Source organism: Cibotium barometz, chromosome 22 (genome assembly GCF_041138505.1).
Source record: "Cibotium barometz isolate CiBa-2024 chromosome 22, ASM4113850v1, whole genome shotgun sequence".
NCBI classification, from domain to species: Eukaryota; Viridiplantae; Streptophyta; class Polypodiopsida; order Cyatheales; family Cibotiaceae; genus Cibotium; species Cibotium barometz.
The window spans coordinates 1,947,698-1,965,000 of NC_141067.1; the positions used below are offsets into that span (position 1 = coordinate 1,947,698).

The 17,303-nt window shown below is 46.3% G+C and overlaps 1 protein-coding gene across 1 annotated transcript in view; it reads right to left on the minus strand.

Moving 5' to 3' along the window:
• The window catches only part of LOC147626159 (uncharacterized), a 41,817-nt gene extending 24,615 nt beyond the window's left edge, over nucleotides 1-17,202 (minus strand). The window contains exons 1-4 of the mRNA XM_086816276.1: nucleotides 16,940-17,202; nucleotides 16,761-16,846; nucleotides 16,610-16,660; nucleotides 16,391-16,504 (exon numbers count right to left, since the gene is read on the minus strand). Coding sequence (XP_086672402.1) covers nucleotides 16,391-16,504; nucleotides 16,610-16,660; nucleotides 16,761-16,846; nucleotides 16,940-17,117 — 429 coding nt within the window. The 5' untranslated portion in view covers nucleotides 17,118-17,202. The remainder of the gene's footprint in view (nucleotides 1-16,390; nucleotides 16,505-16,609; nucleotides 16,661-16,760; nucleotides 16,847-16,939) is intronic.
• Between the last annotated feature and the right edge of the window lie 101 nt (nucleotides 17,203-17,303).

Consider the following 17,303-nt stretch of genomic DNA (forward strand, 5'->3'; position numbering starts at 1 on the left):
CAACGATGCTTGTCAATCTCTAAGAACTATTTCATTTGCACCTTCTGTATTTCTTCCCAAACCTGCCGCAACATCTAGACCATGTTCTGGACCACCTAATCCACACTAGTGTCCTGTGGAAAACTAGAAATCTCATCATCAGATTGACCACCACATGACCATAAACAACCTCGAAGGGAGTCTTCTTCATGGATACCTCCATATGACATTGATGGCATGCTCCATTACTGGTAAAAAGTCCTCCCAATGAGTCTGATGCTTCTAGTAGTAACACCAAAGCATGGTGATCATTCACTATTTCATCCTCTCTGTGTCTAACCATCTGTTTGACTGCAACTTCATTCCCAAACCATAGAACAAGACCTTCCAAAACCCTTTTGTGAACAATTGTGAACTTTGGATCCCTACCCAAGACTATCCTCTTCGGACGTCCATGCAACCAAAACACCTCCCCGATGAAAAGCCTTGCCACCTCTTGTGCATCTGCACTTGACTTGCATGAAATGATGTGACATAGCAAAAGCCTTTATGCCTTAATCACAGCCCTTACGCACCCTATAGGAACATTAATGCAAAACACATGAGAGAAAAGAGAGAGAGAGAGAGAGAGAGACTCGTTTTCAATAAATGTATTATGTAAATAGGAAAAGGTTACATTTATGCTTGGCCATAGGCCTTCCCAAAAGGGCTACTGACTACTTATGACCAATCTCCAAGAGGGAGAAAGATGAAATGATGCAAAAGATGCTTTCTATATATATGATGTTTGCTGTTGGTCGGCGCTGTCGGCTTGTATTTAACCCCACGATTGAGTAAAATGTAAAGTGTTATCGCTTCACACGTGTGGTCATAACTGCTAACTGCTACCGACTGATCATGAGATGATGCCGACTGTACTTAGATGCTGCCGACTGGATGCTACATGCCCTAAATGCACCTAAAGCTGCCTAAAGAGGGATTTCGATCTAGATTTTACCAAGGCACTAGCTTGTGCACGCGACATCCCCCCCTTTTGGGCTTGATGACGAGAATCCAACTTTTTTTGTCTTTGACTTTGAATGAATGTCATCATCCCTTGACTCCTCTCGGATTCCAACTTTGTCATACTTCTTCCCTGGCGACTTAGCCGAATCTCCTGTTTAGCCTCAATTCCACTCCATGACTGTGCATCCATTCCAATGTTGTCCCTTGCATGCATACCCTTGTCCCTGAACGCACTGACGTATGATTGATCAAGGCACCTAACTAAGGCTGCTACTCCTATTCTCGGGAAGCCATTGAGGTACTACTCCTTTAAAGACCTAACTTCCATGGGCTAAATGCACCTAATGCATGCCTAACCTTCCCGATGCTTCTTGGAGCTATACACCCCTTATGACAAAACCCATGAGAATTGCGACAATGCCCTTGTGGTGCAAGTATCCCTTGGGGTGGCGTTGGTCCTCGCACGATGAAGGTAGGGTGGGTGTGGCTACTAGTCAAGGCATGACTATTGGTCCGGGGGTATGGGAACTTCACATATTCTTATGTAAAGCTTTGGGACTTGCAGTGCTTGGTGATGTGGCTGCACTTGCTGCTCTGACATCAATGTGACATAGTAGAAGCCTTCATGACTTGATCACAGCCCTTAAACACCCTTTAGGAACATTCACGCAAAACGCATGAGAGGAGGGAGAGAGAGAGAGAGAGAGAGAGTGTTTTTCAATATATGTATTATGTAGAAATGGTTACATTTATGCTTTGGCCATAGGCCTTCCCGAAAGGGCTACTGACTACTTATGATCAATCTCCAAAGGGAGAAAGATGAAGTAATGCAAAAGATGCTACTTCTATATATATGATGTTTTGCTGCTAGTCGACCACCTTCTATTGTTGTCAGCATGTATTTAATCCCATGATTGAGCAAAATGTCAAACAAAGTGTTACCGCTTTACACAACTCCTACCGACTGATCATGAGATGTTGCCGACTGTACTTAGATGCTGCCAACTTGATGATACATGCCCTAAATGCACCTAAAGCTGCCTAATGAGGGATTTAGGGATTAGCCATGGCACTACCTTGTGCACGTGACATCCCCTCTTGTTGAGCTTGATGACGGGAATCCAACTTTTTTGTCTTCGACTTTGGATGACTTTCATCATCCCTTGACTACTCCGGGATTCCAGCTTTGTCATACTTCTTCCCTGGCAACTTAACTGAATCTCCTGTTTAGCCTCGATTCCATTCCAAGACTATGCATTTGTTCCAATGTTGTCCCCTTGCATGCATACCCTTGTCCCTAAACGCACTGACTTATGATTGATGACTGAGGTTGATCAAGGCACCTAACTGAGGCTACTTCTATTCTCGAGAAGCCACTAAGGTACTCCTTTGAGAACCTAACTTCCGTGGGCTAAATGCTGAGAATTCACCTAATGCAAGCCTAGCCTTCTTGATGCTTCTTAACTGCTTGCGTTTACCTTGCTTGGACCTATACACCCTTATGACAATGCCCTTGAAAACTGTGACAATGCCCTTGTGGTGCAAGTATGATGCCCCTAGGATGGAGGTGGTTCTCGCGCGATGAAGGTAGGGTGGATGTGGCTACTAGTCAAGGCATGACTACTAGTCCGAGTATGGGAACTTTACATATTCTGATGTGAAGCTGTGGGACCTGTAGTGCTTGGTGATGTGGCTATACCTGATGCTCTGATACCAATGTCACATAGCGGAAGCCTTCATGCCTTAATCACAGCCCTTAAGCACCCTGTAGGAACATTAACACAAAACGCAAGAGAGAAGAGAGAAAGATAGACTAGTTTTCAATATATGTACTATGTACATAGAAAAAGGTTGCATTTATGCTCGGCCATTGGCCTTCCCAAAAGGGCTACTAACTATTTACGACCAATCTCCAAAAGGGAGAAAAATAAAATGATGCGAAAGATGCTACTTCTCTCTCTCTCTCTCTCTCTCTCTCTCTCTCTCTCTCTCTCTCTCTCTCTCTCTCTCTCTATATATATATATATATATATATATATATGTTTTGCTGCTGGTCAGCTACCTTCTATTGCTGTCGGCATGTATTTAATCCCACGACTCAGTAAAATGTCAAACAACGTGTCATCGCTTCATGCGTGTGGTCGTAACTGCTATCGACTGATCATGAGATGCTGCCATTTGTACTTAGATGCTGTCGACTGGATGCTACATGCCCTAAATGCACCTAAAGCTGCTTAGTGAGGGATTTGGATCTGGGATTAGTCATGGCACTGCCTTATGTACGTGGTGACAAATGAAGTGTGTCTGCTTACTCAATCCAACTACATAGTACAAAGTCCATTGAAAAGTCCTTCCATAGCAACTCTAGAAACTAGCAGATTCCCAAACCATAGAACAAGACCTTCCAAAAACCGCTTGTGAACACTTGTAAACTTTGGATCCTTATCTGAGACTCTTTTTGGAGTCCATGCAACCAAAACACGAAAAGCCTTGCCACCTCTTGTGCATATGCACTTGACTTGCATGAAATGAGGTGCGTTGCTTACTCAACCCATCTACAATTGTAAGATTACAATAGTTCTGGTACCTCTGGCTCTTCGGCAATCCAACTACAACGTCCATTGAAATGTCTGTCCATAGCAATTCTTGAAACTAGCATGGGATGAAGCTTGTCGACCTCCTTTGTCATGTGCACAGTGTGTATCTACCGTGTGCTACACGCACGCAAGACTAGTTTCGAGGCTTGGGGAAGCCTAGAACTAGGCAGGCTGATTGACGAGCTGAGTTAGGGATATACTAACGGGCGGGCACCCAAGTATGGACGGGCGGGCGCCCAAGTGTGGACGCCCGATGATTGATCGGCCAAGAGCCTATAAAAGGGTGGCCAAGGTTAGTTCTTGCGATATAGAGAGTCTCGCGAGTTTGTGAGAGCTCTATGGTCTTGGAGCCTGGATCTAGTGCAGACGTGCACCTGCTTCACGCAACCGAGGCCGGCAGCAATCTCGAGGCCCGCGAGGGCAGCTTCGTGGCGGTATGGGACGTCGCGAGGAGGAGATTGGTCGGTATGTCATCCTAGTTAGCTCAGCTCGTGGCTCGGTGGGGACAGCCAAGACTGTGGGCTTGCCCACAGCTGTCATGGTTGGGAGGTGAGTCAGGCCTGCACCCCCTTGTTTGTTTGTTCGTTTGTTTGCAGGTTTCGAGTCTCGAACCAAGAACGATCACGAGGAGATCCGTGGGGATTTGCAGTGGTATCAGAGCATACCTCGTGAACGAGCAAGTGGTAGGTAGAGAAGATGAGGTCGAAGAAAGGTATGTGTTAAAAAGCTTGCTGTTTTTTCTGTGCATACTGCTGTTTTCAGAATAGCATGTGTTTTTTCTTCATCAAAGAGACCCATGTTGATGGGGATGGTAGATGGTAGGGTCGTTTGCTTTGCAAAGAAGAGAAGAGACTCGTTTGTGCAGTCGCATGAAGAAAACAGAAAAAGCACGATGTTTTTTTTGGTTGAACGCGAACGCGTAAGAGAGAGAGAGCGAGAGAAGTGCTGGATTGCACATTCACGTTGGCGTGTGGGCATGTTGGCCGAGTGCTGCTGGACACGTGCGGTTGGCCGGGTGCTGCGGGTGGTTGAGGGCACAAGTGCAGGGGCGGCTAGGCCCAGTCGGCTGGCAGGCGCCTAGGCCTGCGTAGCCAAGCGGCCAGGCTTGCGCAACCAGCCCAGGCAGCGCCCAGGCCAAGCCAAGCGGGCGCCCAAGCCCAGCGAGGCAGGCGCCTATGCCTACGCCACCTGGTGGCCACGCTTATGTGAGGGAGGCGCAGCCCACCTGTGCGCAAGCAAGCGCCGACAAGACAGCAAGCGTCGGTAGCTTCAATCGCCGGCGGCTAATCCAGGAGGGGGAAGGAGAAAAAAAAAACAAGGAAAGCATACGTTTTTTTTTAGAGCTTTCGTTTTTTTTTTAAAGTTTAATTTTTTTTTTAAAAAAGTTTAAAAGACCCCTCCTCCAAGGTTTCAAAGGTGTTTTATTTTTTTTAAAAGAACCTAGAATATATATATCCATATATATATATATATATATATATAAACACAAAAGCAAAAGCTAAAGATAGCTTCAGGGGGGCTTTTAGTTTTTGTGGAAACCTATAAACCCCCTCAAGTGGGCTTCTTGCCACCTCTCTCTCAAGTTTTCAAGCTCTCAAGCTCTCAAGTTCCATTGCACTGTCCTTGTGCAAAGATCGAATTTTCTCTCCACGTACCCTCTTCACGATGTCGACCCAAGAATTGGAGTTGGAGCCCCTTGTGGAACGCGAAGGCTTGCCGGCTACGGAAGGTACCGATGCCGATCTTTTTGACGATTTTGTGTCAAAATCAGATTTCCAAGAGTTAGCCTTTGTTGCACAAGGAAAGGGCAAAGGCAAAACATTTGTTACCAATGGCAAGAAGCCTAAGGGTGGTTCAACTGCCTCTTTTGGTAAAGATGCTGACAAGGGTGATAGTGAGAAGCCCAAGGAGAAGGGCAAATGTAACTACTACCAAAAGCCAAGTCACTACATTGATGAATGCAATTAGAGGCTTGTAAAAGAGAAATAGAAGAAAGACTCGAGTATGTTTGTGGTTGACTGATGCATCAGCACCTAGTGCTGAAAAGAAGGAATCTTCTAACTATGCTCAGGATGAATGGGCATTACAGGTTTAGTGTAGCTACGATCCTTCACTTTATGATGCATGCATGTCGGTGGCAGATACACATCAGTGGTATTTTGATAGTGGTGCTAGCAAGCACATTATGCCATAGCGCCGCTTGTTACTTCATTTGGAGATGCACCCAAGAAGTATCGTTACATGTGCCAACAACTCCTCTTATCCAGAGGAGTTGGAGGATTGTGCTCACTGTTCCCAATGGTGGGATAGTCACTCTCTCCAATGCATTGTAGTGCCAGGAATAAAAAAGAATCGCTTGTCAGTTTCAACCATTGTTGGGTCTGGCCTAGCTGTCCACTTTGTTGACGACAAATGTGTTGTATATAATTGCAGTGATGGAGATCCTATTGTTGCCTCAGGAACTTTTTGTCATGGTCTTGATGTATATGAGAGAGCTGCACATGATGCACTTGCAGTTACTAAACAGCTATCATGACATATGCTGAGCTATAGCATGCTTGGTTTGGACATTTGAACTTTGGTAGTTTGCTTCTCTTTCAAAGGCATGATATCGTTTCCGCTTTGCTTCCACTTGCAGCACCCGTCAAACATGTATGTGAGGGTTGCGTATTGGGCAAAATGCATAGGACACTGTTTCCCAAGGATGGTTCATCAGTGAGGGCTGTCTGGAAATTACAGCTTGTACATAGTGATGTTTATGGTCTGATGAGGACACCATCTATTGGAGGATGCCTCTATTTTGTTCTATTCATTGATGACCTTTGCAGATTCAGCTGGGTCTATGCTATGAAGCAAAAGTTAGAGGTGTTTGTGTTTGAGGCACTTTCAACACATGGTTGAAAATATGTCAAGGTGCAAAGTGCAATCTCTACGTACAGATAGAGGAGGGGAGTATATGTCCAAAGAATTTAATGCATACTTGTCTAAGGGGGGTATTCAACACCATTGTATCATGCCATATACACCTCAATAGAATGGTGTATCAGAAAGGTCTCTTATGAGGATGGCACGATGGATGGTTAAAGGCTAGAGTTTGCCTTAAGTTTTGGATGGAAGCTGTTATGTGTGCAATATATGTGCTTAACATGTGTCCAACAAAAGCCTTGCAGACTATCACTCCTTTACGAAGCTTGGCATGATGGAAATGTCAGAATATGCAGCGGAAATGATAACCAAACTTGGGTAGACAAGAGCAAGTAGACTGCAGAAAATAAACAGCACAAGAAACACAGAGAGATAGGTGTGTAAACTCTTCTCTATACACAAGATCCCGGAAAAACTGAATGAGAAAGTGGTGGGGGCTGAGGGGCTATATATACATCTCATAGAGGGCAGTCGGCCAGCAGCAAGAGTGCCCACGACTGAAGAAAAAAGTCCCACAACTGCATAAATGCAGTCGGCCAGCATACAGATGCCCACGACTGATCAAAACCAGTCGGCCAGCAGCCCTGAAGCCCACGACTGAAGAACATCCAGTCGGCCAGCACTGGGGTGCTCCTGGCATAATCTGGCAGCCCTCCCACCACTAGGAAAAATGGAAAAAAATAGGGAAAAAATACGGGGAGTGTGGAAAAATGAGAAAACACCTCATAAGGGCGAGCACACCCACAACAAAGGCCCTGGTGTATACAAATAGACAAGAGATGACTTCTAACACCCCCTCTCAGCTCCTGGCTGTGAAACCAACCCAAGGGAGCTGGAGTGCCGCCTGAGCGTAGCCTGAGGTAGAGACTTCGTGAAGAGGTCCGCCGCATTGTCCTCCGTCGAACAATAAAGTAGCAAGATGTCACCAGCCAAGATCTTCTCACGTACAAAGTGATACTGTATCTCTATATGCTTGGTCCGGGCATGGAAAACCGGGTTCCGAGCAATAGCTATACAACTCTGGTTATCGCACTGGATGACTGTGGACTCCCTCTGTGGAAACCCAATCTCGCCTAGCAGCCTCCGCAGCCATACAACCTCACAAGCAGCACCACAAGCAGCCCCATACTCTGCCTCTGTCGAAGAAAGGGCAATAGTAGGCTGCCTCTTGCTGCTCCAAGAAACTGCTCCTGAGCTGAGGGTAAAAGTGTATCCTGAAGTAGATCTCCTCATGTCTGGATCTCCTCCCCAATTTGAGTCACTCCAACCTTGGAGCTTGACTCCATTCCCTCCTGTGTAAAAGAGTCCCAGATCCTTCGTACTCTGCAGACACCGCAAGATCCGCAATCCTGCATCCCAATGAGTCTTCAATGGCGTCTGCATAAAAGAGCTCAACAGCCCCACGGAGAAGCTCAAGTCCAATCTGGTGTTCAGCAACCAGATCAATGAACCAACCAACTTCCGGTACTGCGAGGCATCAACTGGCTCACAAGGATCTGTAACGGTTAACTTTGTATTCGGGTCCATCGGCGAAGTAATAGGCTTGCAGTTCTCCATCCCAAAGGCCTCAAGCAACTCATGAACATACCACCTGCTGAGAGACGAAAAACCCCCTCTGGATCTGCCAGATCTCCAATCCCAAGAAGAAGTGGAGTAAGCCTAAGTCGGTCATCTCAAACTCCTTTGACAAGGCAGCCTTCGTCATTCCAATGTGCTCCACATGACCGCCGGTGAGAATGAGATCATCCACATAAAGGATGATAAGTGTGACCATGCCGCGTTCCCGAAAGAGATACAGGTTCGGATCTGCAACTGGTTGATCTCTGAAATCCAGTCCGAATAAAGAAGGAATCAATCTTCTGATTCCAAGCCCTGGGAGCCTGCTTAAGACCGTACAAGGCCTTACGTAACCTGTAAACCATCCCTTCCGATCCTGGAATAATAAAGCATGGAGGCTGCTCAACGTACACCTCCTCCTGCAGGTCACCATTAAGGAACGCAGATTTTACATCCATCTGGTACACGAGCCACCTCTGAGAAGAAGCAGGGGCAAGAACGGTCCGAATCGTGGTCATCCGTGCTGTCGGTGCAAAGGTATCCTCGTAGTCGATGCCTGGCCGCTGAGCATAACCTTTAGCCACAAGCCTGGCTTTGTGTTTGTCCACCGATCCATCAGACGCGTACTTGGTCTTAAAGACCCATTTGACACTAATGATTGACCGCTTCGACAGCCTTGGTACCAACTCCCAAGTGTGTTCTTCTCGATGGCATCAAGTTCCACCTGCATGGCTTTCCTCCAAGTATCCTGTGAAAGGGCTTCCTTTACGGAAGTGGGCTCTTTGTCCCGCATGATACGAGACATCAAAGCATAGTTCACCTGAAGAAGCTCCGCCATGTTGCTTTTATCTCGGACTCGATGTGATCTTCGAGGGCCGTCCTCTGTGGTCCACTCGGAGGGTAGCTCCGTGACACCTGACTCCCGAAGGGTGTCTAACAACCACCTAGGACTGTGGTCGCGGGGGCTCAACTCCAGCTGCGGGCTCAACCTCCTTTGATGACTGAGGTGGATCAACTGGAGTGATAGACTGGGAATCATCATCAGACTCCTCTGGATCCCCAAGAAGTGGCGGCTCCTCGACAGTGGATGCTGGAACATGCTCGTCAAAGACCACATCCCGGCTGACAACAATCTCGTTCCTCTCTGGATCATACAACCTGTATCCCTTGGAAAGAGAGTTATACCCCACAAATACCAGCTTGCGGGACTTGGAGTCAAGCTTCCCCCTCTGCTTCTTCGGAATATGTACATACGCGTCACTCCCAAAGACACGGAAGTGCGAGACATCGGAAATCCTGCCAAAATATGCCTCAAATGGAGTCATATGGAGTACAGAAGTTGTCGGAGAGCGGTTAATGGTATGGACAGCCGTTGCCACAGCCTCACCCCAAAGTGGGCGAGGAAGATCACGATGCTCCAGCATGGTCCTCGCCATCTCCACCACAGTCCTGTTCTTACGTTCAACAACTCCATTCTCCGAAGGCGATCCGGTATTGGCCAATTCCCTCTTGATGCCATGATCTGCACAAAACCGGAAAAATACAGTCGAGGAGAATTCACCTCCTTTGTCAGCCCTGAGAGTCTCGACCTGAAATCCAGACTCTTTCTCCACCATCACGTGCCAATCCTTGAACCGAGCAAAAGCCTGGTCCTTCTGGGAAAGAAAGTAGACCCACGTGAATCTGGTACAATCATCAACAAGCAGCATGAAGTAGAGAGATCCTCCCAAGGATGGTATCTGCTGTGGTCCACACAAGTCAGTGTGAATCAACTCCAATGGTTTCGAGCCCACCTGGAAGCCTGCTTCGGAAAGGATTCCCTGTGCTACTTACCACGTATGCAAGAACTGCAGCGTCCTTGCCTACTACCAACATCTGGCAAGCCAACCACCATCTGGTTCCGGAAGGCGCGCCGCAACGCATCCACATTTAAGTGGCCAAAACGAAAGTGCCACAAATCTCCGACCTGAGAGCCTGTCAATGAGGAGAGTGCAGAGAGCTTGTAGATGCCATGCTCCACACTGCCTTCCCAAACAACTTTGCCTATCTCACTGTCCCTTAGAGCAACTGAATGCTCCTCAAATTCCACCCGAAAGCCAGTCTTGCATACCTCATGCACTGACAGAAGATGAAAACCCAGAGCAGGGACATAAAGAACACGGGAAGCATGCTTGCCCCCCTTGCCGTCCGGAATAATCTCCATCCGGCCCTCACTATGTATCGGAATAGTGGAGTTATCGCCGATAAAGATATGACCTGACTGCCGTTTCAGATCCAGAAAGAAGTCACGGGATGGAGTCATGTGCCTGGAAGCACCACTCTCGAGAATCCATTCCCAAGTATCCTTCGCGGTGAAGCCAACTGCCTCCTCGCTCGAAGATGATGAAGCATCGGAGTCCACCATCTCTAAGTGCACAAATGCCGGAGTCTTCGCAGCTGAGGCTGAGGAATCAGCACTCTTCCCTGTCCGCTTAGGGCACTTCCTCCAGTAGTGGCCTTTCTCGCCACAATCATTACAAGATCTTTCGGCCTTCAACTTCTCTCGTTCTGGATCAGGCTTCTTCTCAGAAGACTTCTCCGGTGAAGCCTTCGCTTTGCCCTTGTTGGTATTACGGCCTTTCGATCGTTGGCCAGTTAAGGCCTTCGAACCTCCGCCGTGAGGAGGGTTCGTGAAACGTTCCTCCTGGTCCAAGACCATTGGCACAAGCTCCTCCCAAGTAATGGTGCTGAGCCTGCCACTCGTGATCAACGAGGAATAGAAAGCAGAATAATGACCAGGCAAGTGGGAAAGTAAAGTGATGGCCATATCTTCGGATGATATCTCTTTCCCAGCTTGAAGGACTTCCTGCTGAAGAGCCTGCAGCTTGTTGATGTGTTCCCGCATCGTCGAAGACTTTGCAGGGTTCATAACCCGCATCTGCACTTCCAAGGATATCCGTTTCATGGGTGACACCCTGTTATACAAAGAAGCCAAGTGCTCCCATATGCCTCTCGCCAGCGTCACGTGCTTCACATGGTTGATCACTTGTGGTGTGCAATTGAGGAAAATAAACGACCGGACCCTGCCGTTGACACGATCCCACATGTGTGCCTGTGCCTCTCGGTCCTTCCTCGTAGATAAAAAAAATCTGAAAATCTGCAAGTGGCTGTCCAGCACCTTTGCTCGCCTTCCTCTTGCACCTTCTCTTCCCGTTCAGCCCGAAACAGTCCACCAATCAGCAACCTGTTGCTCCCCCTCTTGCTCAGAAAAACGCCCAAGATCTCCTACAGCAGCAGGCGCATCAGCTTGATTGGAGCAGCCATCAAATCTGCAGCAAGGATCACCTCTAAGAACCTGCACAGCAGCTCCTTCAATTGCCCCCTTCTGCAACAGCATCACGATTTCTGCAACAGCACCAAATTCAGCAAACCCCCCCTTTCCTGCAACAAAAAATCAGAAATTACAAGGTATTCTGCTTTAATTTTTTTTTGGGATTTGCAATTGAGCAGGTACAGGTGCCGAATTGCTCAATTTTGAGCAAAATTGGCAAAATTGGGTGACATTGGTCACAATCAGGATCAATTTCCAGGAAATTGGATGTCGAAATTTGGGGCTTTTGATGTAATTGTGCAATTAAGCACTCATACATTCTGTATGATGTGAGAAATCGCACATTTGGGCAAAATTGCAGCAAATTGCAGTGCAAATCAAGGGGCTTTTGTGTCGATTGGATTGATTTGCATGCAGGCAATCGCATTTGATGCTGTGGATAATGTGTTGATGCCTTACAAGCACTCAGTGTGCCTGTAAATCAAGGGGCTTTCATGTATTGGATGTATATGTGGCCAGGAGGAAGCATCGCGAAGACTCTGGATGCCTTCATGTGCGTCAATGTATCATGTATGATCAGCAATTGATCTTAAATCAAGGGGCTTTTCAAGATTTTATGCTTGTTGAGCTTGGCAAAGCAGCAGGCAAGACTTTTATGCCTTGAATCCTCAGAAATCAGCTTGCAGTCAAGGGGCTTTTGCCCAATTTCTGTTCGGGACTGTTGTATGCAATATTCGGGACTATAAAAGTCTGATTTTCACTCATTTGGACAGCCAAGAGAGCATTTATTGCTACTGTACCTGCTGGTACAGATTTGGCACAGCTTTGTGCAAGTTTTGGCATGGCTGTACACTGATTTGAGTGAGGAAAAGGTTCAATTTCAGCTACTGTACTTGTCGGTACAGGTTTGGTACATCACAGGTGAGCACTTAGTACTGCTGTAGAGTACTTTGGAAGGGCAACAGAGCACATTTAAGGTGCTGTCCTAAATCTGCACAACCAGATTTTTTGTGATTTCATCACATAAAGTGGGAGTAGAGTTGCATTTGTGCTTCCGCAGTGAGAGACAAAGTTTAAGAGAACAACTGTGAGCACTTTGTGTGCTTTTGGTGCACTGTTTGCACATTTTGCAGGGAGTCAGGCATTGACAGGTTGCATATTGCTATGGCAACCCAGGTGAGAGCTCTTCATTGCTTCATATCAAGAAGCTTGAAGGCTCACATAACTATGATATTTGGCATGATGCCTTTACCCCAACACATGCACATAAGCTTGCAAGGATAGTCAAACCATCCACAAAGCACTCTACCTACTCCCACCGCCAGATGGCTCTTGGGAGAATGAGCAACAACTTGAAAAAATGGATGATATAGTCTCTTATCAATTACCCTATCTCCTTCAAATCACGCTAGTAATCCATGGGAACAAACTTCAAGAAGATGGTCTTGCACTAATCTTCCCAACAAGTCACGGCATGGTTGCCTTAAGTGGCCTTCCCACCATACAAGCAAGATAAAGATGAAAGATGTTAGAACCACTTGATGCAGCAAGAGTAATAGGCATCTCATAGGACCAGTTAGTGACAACTTCACCATCCATCTTCCAATTGAAATTGCGAGGCTTCGACAACTTCTAATTTTTGATGGAGCATGGAGGAAGAACCCGAGATCTATAGTTCCCTTTTGGCGAGCCAATGAAGGAAAATGGGCATTGTCCAGAGAATTTAATGAAGAAGACCATCCAACACAAACGGCATTTCTCATGCCAACTTGCCGAATGCTTTGAGTGAAAGTTGTGGAACCTGGATCAATGCTTGTTGGACTCCGATGTCACCACATGCAGCATAGAGCAAGGCTTCAACAGCTTCAAAAGTTAAATCCGTTCACAAGGCACAAAGGAAGAACTCAATTTTCCAATAGTTCTCTTTCGGAAAGCCATGGAAGAAGCGGGATTATCCGGAGAATCTGGTGGAGAGGGACTCCGTAAAGGAGACTGTTGATGACACAAGCGGTCTCAGGCCGACACAGAATGTAGCTATTGGACCAGGCAGGGGGGGGGGGCTATGCTCAGTAAGGAACCTCAAAAAAAAACGCTTTCCCCAACCCAACCTTTGTACATTCCTAATTTCAAGGGGCTCTTCCCTAAAGAGGCAGTTAATACACCAATGCCAAATGGAAATTTTTGCAACTTTCGTAGGCTTTGATACAAATGGTGGTATACTTATGCTATGGGCAAGAAAGAAATGAGAGAACGAGACGCAGAACACAAAATGCATGCACACAAGAAGTAGACCTAAACCTACTGTACATTCATGTGGAAGAAAGATTACAACTAAATGTCTATATGAATTACAAAATAAAACTAGATCTTCCTCATCTCAGCCGAACGTTGTTGTTAGGAACAAGTATTCAGCCCAATGTTGATTGCTGCAGATCACACCAGCCCTTCATGCTCCTGAAAAATGCTCTGTAGAAGAACTCCACGGGCAAAATGAGATGGGGACTACAGCCCCCAAGCACCCTTTGTATATGGGTTTGAAGAGCAGGTCAGCCTGTAGGGCTGCTGCCCAACTGGGCATGGCGATGCCTGACCAGCTGAGCTGCCAGACTGGTCCAGGCTGCCCAACAGCCTGCCCAGTAAGCCTACACTGAACAAGTATTTAGCCCAATGTTGATTGATGTTAGGAACAAGTACTCAGCCCAACAATGATTGCTGCAGATCACACCAGCCCCTTCATGCTCCTGAAAATGCTCTGCAGAAGAACTCCACAGGCGAAATGAGATGGAGACTACAGCCCCCAAGTGCCCTTTGTATATGGGTTTGAAGAGCAGGTCAGCCTCTAAGGCTGCTGCCCAACTGGGCATGGCGTGCCTGACCAGCTGCCAGACTGGTCCAGGCTGCCCAACAGCCTGCCCAGTAAGCCCACACTGAAGGCTATCAAACGAGCCCACGCTGGTATCTCTATCTCCATAGCACATCTATCATTATTCCCAAACACTTCCTTACTTGCTAAACTTAAGTGATTATATAAACATTTTCCTCTAAACATTGTAGAATTACTCTAGCCTAGGCAAAGGGCTGCATTGAGCTGGGCTGTAGCAAGGAGAGTCCACCAACTCACCCCCCTAACAGTTCATGGCTCATTAAAGGCTATCTAGAAAAGGGATTCAGGGTCATTTCAATGTTTAGTCTATGATGGCCAGATCTAATTTCACTTAGTAACAGAGCCACTTAATGCAATGTCTTCCTCCCTACACGTCCCTCTTTCTTCACCCTACCTCCTCCAATCCCAAATCCCCCCCTACCTATAGCCCCTTGTGGAACATATTCCTGCTAGTCTGGAGGGAAAGATCATTGCAAGTGTCAAGACTAACTATTCGTGCCACTTTGTCTGCCATTTGCAGCACTTGATGTGGCAGCCACCTCAGCAATGCTACATCCAATTAACTGAATCTTTTTAAAGTGACTACTTCAGCTACATTTCAAAAATCTTTTCTTCGGAACTGAAAATCTTGCGCAGGCATTCTGTCTTCATTTCAAATTTGCTATTCCCATGTGCAGCTAAAGAAGCCATCCATCTAAGTAGACAACTGTGTGGCCTTCTCCAAAAGAGTCCAAATTCACAGGTGGGAGTTGTTGAAACAACAGTGTTTGAAGTCCTCCCATGTAGCAGCAGTAATTCCACCAATCTTCTTTACCATCCACCAATTGCTAACCGTCTCTTTCAAGTGCATAGCCAAATGCTGAAGCTTTGACTTCTCCAGAAAGTCCTATCACAAAACGTTGCCTCAAATTGACAAGGGAAGGCAAGCGCTTTATTGATATTCACCTTTCCATAAAAGTTCTCAAACTTGATGTCTCTATCACCTGTTTTAAAATTCCATGTGGGCTGTACGAGCATTGCCCCAACAATAAGGACTTTACAGCCTGCAAGCCAAGGCTGCAAGCCAAGGCTGGCCTGCTGCAGAACAGTACAGACTGCCACATCAACCATACAATGAACCATCGATCAGTGTTGGGTTAGGCTGCTTGTATTCAGGCTGCTTCCACAACAAGCTTCTTGATGATTTGAAGATTCTTGCCATATATATATATCCCTGGGGTTGTGGGTAGGAAGCACTTCTCATCTACAAGATAAGCAAGGCACTGCGAAATGTAGTTGAGGAGACACGAGGTTACATAGATGCTTGTCTACAGGAAAAGCAAGATTACAAACACCTTTGCTAACTCTTTGGAGTGTGAATGTCAGGCACCTCTCATAGCCAAGCAGGGTTAAGAAGGTCCTATACTCAGAGGCACTGCATGGAGTAGTTGAGGAGAAGCGAGGCTGAAGAGATGGATTTCAACATCAACTTTGATATGTTTGCTAAGTTGTTTTCTAATTTTTTATCAAGAAATTTGGGACTCCGAGTGAAATGTTCACAGGGTACCTATAAAACTTTGTAATAGAAAATCCCTTTTTGGAACAAAGAATCCAAGAATGGGGGCGTCGGCCCATCTTTGCCCTCTTTTGTGGAGTATGAACCACAACACACCGCGCAACCCAAGAATCTGTTCTTCCCTTTTCATGTGCGCAGCAGAAGAAGGTTTTTCTGTTTAAGAAGCATGTCCCATTTTTTTACCAGAATATTCATTCACATCTATGAATGCAACTCGTGTGTTGTTTTGTCTTTCAAAGTTCAAGCTTCACGACCGAGAAAACATATAACGGCTTCAAGAGTCAAGATTATGTAGCACTGCAAAGTATTGGTACAGTAAACTGAGAAAGGTAGTCAAAGACCACAACTAACTGAAAAACGTAATAAAGTGGTACAAGAGGACGAATCAAATAAATGAAATCTGACACAACTGATCCGATACAAGCATGAACTCAATTGCACTCACAAAATCAAGTATATCCTTAGAAGGTTGCTTGCAGTGAAACGTGACACAATGGCTTTTATAGACAATAATGGCCAGAAGCAAAATTGTGATTGTTTCAAAAGAAGAGTAAATGCAGTGGCACTGTACAGATCACCTGTTTGACTTTAGAAGAATGTAGAGCTTCTGCAGCCTCTAGAGTCTTTGCCCTGTCCTTGAATTCCTGCAGCTCTTGCTCTGCTTTTCTCAGATCATCCTCAAGCCGGGTAACCTGAACCCTCCAGAATTAATACCATGTATGTGCTAGAAGCTCAGAATTTCCAGATTAAAAAAACTGCTAAAAGAATGAAAAAAAGGTTTGAAAGAGCAACTCTACTTTGGACCCCAACTCCTTGAGCACGGCGTCGAGATCCAAACTCTCCTTTTTCTGGTGAAACAGACTCCGGATGAGGAAAAAAATTAAAAAAAAGAGGCAACAGAACTTGAACGCTTCTACCCTGGGTTTACAAGCAAAAAACAGGTCGAACCTTCAGTCTTTCAAGCTCCTCTTGGAGTGAAGAAATGGCCTTGCCTTTGTCCTGCAATGCGAGATCCTTCTCCAACGAGCTTCGCTCTGGATACAGAAAATCCAGCACGCTTATCTCCTCCTTGTGCAAAAATATTTCCATATGAAAAAGTTGAGTGTGTTAGGGACCAAGAAACGTGCCGAGATCGTGGAGCTGGCTTATGGCGCGATCCAGCTCCTCGAGGAAGGCGGGGTCGTCCTGGCATTTAGTTGGTGGTGGCGGGGGCAGGTAGCCGCTCAGCTGCGGATCGACTTGCAATTCTGCGTGTAGGCGGGGAAGGGGGAGGAGAAGAAGCAGGAAGAGAGCCAGGGCTGCCATAGTCGGCCGCAGATTCTTCTGGTGTGATCAGTATCGTCGAAGATGTTTTAGTAACTCTACTTCTTGAGGCGGCGTTGAACTTGATTTTCAAGGAGTTTCTTTTGAGGGTTAAATTTCCAAAGGTCAGGCGGAATTGGAATTTTCAAAGGTGGGTTAAAGTAGCTTTTGACAACCTCGTTTTTCGAG